Source organism: Arachis ipaensis, chromosome B08, assembly GCF_000816755.2.
Source record: "Arachis ipaensis cultivar K30076 chromosome B08, Araip1.1, whole genome shotgun sequence".
NCBI classification, from domain to species: Eukaryota; Viridiplantae; Streptophyta; class Magnoliopsida; order Fabales; family Fabaceae; genus Arachis; species Arachis ipaensis.
Genome location: NC_029792.2, coordinates 13908834 through 13910455, shown reverse-complemented (window position 1 = coordinate 13910455; position 1622 = coordinate 13908834). Strand labels below are relative to the sequence as shown.

Genomic DNA, 1622 nt, shown 5'->3' with positions numbered 1-1622 from the left:
TCCCTACAAAAAACAATGAATTGACACACATACACTCACTCCTGTTATCTAATTTTATTTCATCAGAATCAATGGTCCAAAGCATTCGACAATATTGTCACTAGGGCAGCGGTGCTAGGAAACTTATCAAATGGAGCGGAAGAAAGTTATGATGGGAAAGTGCAAGTGGTAAGTTAAGCGTGTTAGTCTATTCTTAATTGTTAGTTCTCTAAGTATGTAATATCTTGTTAGTTTATTAATTCATTACCCCATGAACCTTTGAGTTAGTTACTATGTGAATTTTGCATGCCATAAAGTTTGCATGAAAAGGTTAAACATTTATATAACGAGATTCACTATTTTCAAATCTATTTGAATTTGCAAAAGATTTCTTCATTTGTTGAAGTAAACTATATAAACCCCCCTTCAACGAATCCTTAATTAATATATGAATTGCATTATACTACATGATACCATTAATGTTAAAAGAGCAATTATCTATTCTCCATTAAATTAAAATGACAATTATTGTGAATTATGGAGCTAATCCAGGGAATTTCTAAAATCAATAATGTAGTAAACGTTGTTATATTCTAATTCTTTGTGTCCCATGTTTTGTTGTGGTAGATGTTCGCAGAATATCATTTGCCTACACCATTTGTGCCAGCAAGGGAGTGCTATTTTGCAAGGTACTGCAAGCAATTACCTTATGAAATGTGGGGTGTTGTTGATGTATCCCTTGAGAAGCATTTTCCATCTCTAGCAACCAATTTCCGAAGAAGACCATCAGGCTGCTTGATTAGGCCAATGCCAGACGGATTCTCTAAGGTTTTCATTTTATTTTATTTCTTGTCCTCACTTTTATTTCATATATTAAAAATTTCTTATTCTATCCAATGACAAGCTTAGTAGTGTATGCATTCTGATCATTTATTACTTTATTTATTACCATAAATGGTTGCATTGTATAGGTACTTAAAAAGTTATTATGGACATAGACTATTCATAAAACACTTCATTACTATTCATAAAACACTTCATTTATTCTAAAATATACTAATTTCATTATATTTAACATCTTATTCTATAATATAATTATTTATCTCTATTCATAATAGTGCGTTAGCTTAATTAATTAATTCAGTATATAAAGTAAAATGAAGATATTATACGTCTTTCATTTAATATGAAAATTCATGATGTGTTAGAAATGTTGAAAATAAATTTATTTCAATGATTTTTTTTGTATAATTGTTTTCTAAAATAATCAATTATGTGCAATTGATTTATATTTGGATATTTTAGCTAAAATGTCATTTTAATATAATTTATTGAGCTTGAAATATATAAAGAAAGCTTCTTTTTAAGGGTACAATTACAAAAATAGATATAAAATCCTTTTTTAGATTTTTTAATATTTAAGATCAATTTGATAAAATCAATATAATTCTAAAAGAATAAACTTTTGTTTAAAATTATAAGCTTCAAAATATGGCCTTTTCTTATAAACTCATTTTTAGCTTATAATTATTAGTTTTGATTATAAATCGAGTTCTAGTTTTAACGGAAACTTGATTATTAATTTTCAAGTGAAAGACTTTTTTTGGTAAAAAAAATTTTAGAAAGTTAGCAGAATTTATTAT

General features: G+C 26.8%; 1 protein-coding gene across 1 annotated transcript in view; it reads left to right on the top strand.

Annotated features, from left to right (window-relative positions):
• Nucleotides 1-1622, top strand: part of LOC107610570 (homeobox-leucine zipper protein ROC2-like) — a 4784-nt gene that overhangs the window by 1139 nt on the left and 2023 nt on the right. The window contains exons 2-3 of the mRNA XM_021108127.1: nt 67-168; nt 607-807. Of these exons, the coding sequence (XP_020963786.1) occupies nt 67-168; nt 607-807 (303 nt within the window). The remainder of the gene's footprint in view (nt 1-66; nt 169-606; nt 808-1622) is intronic.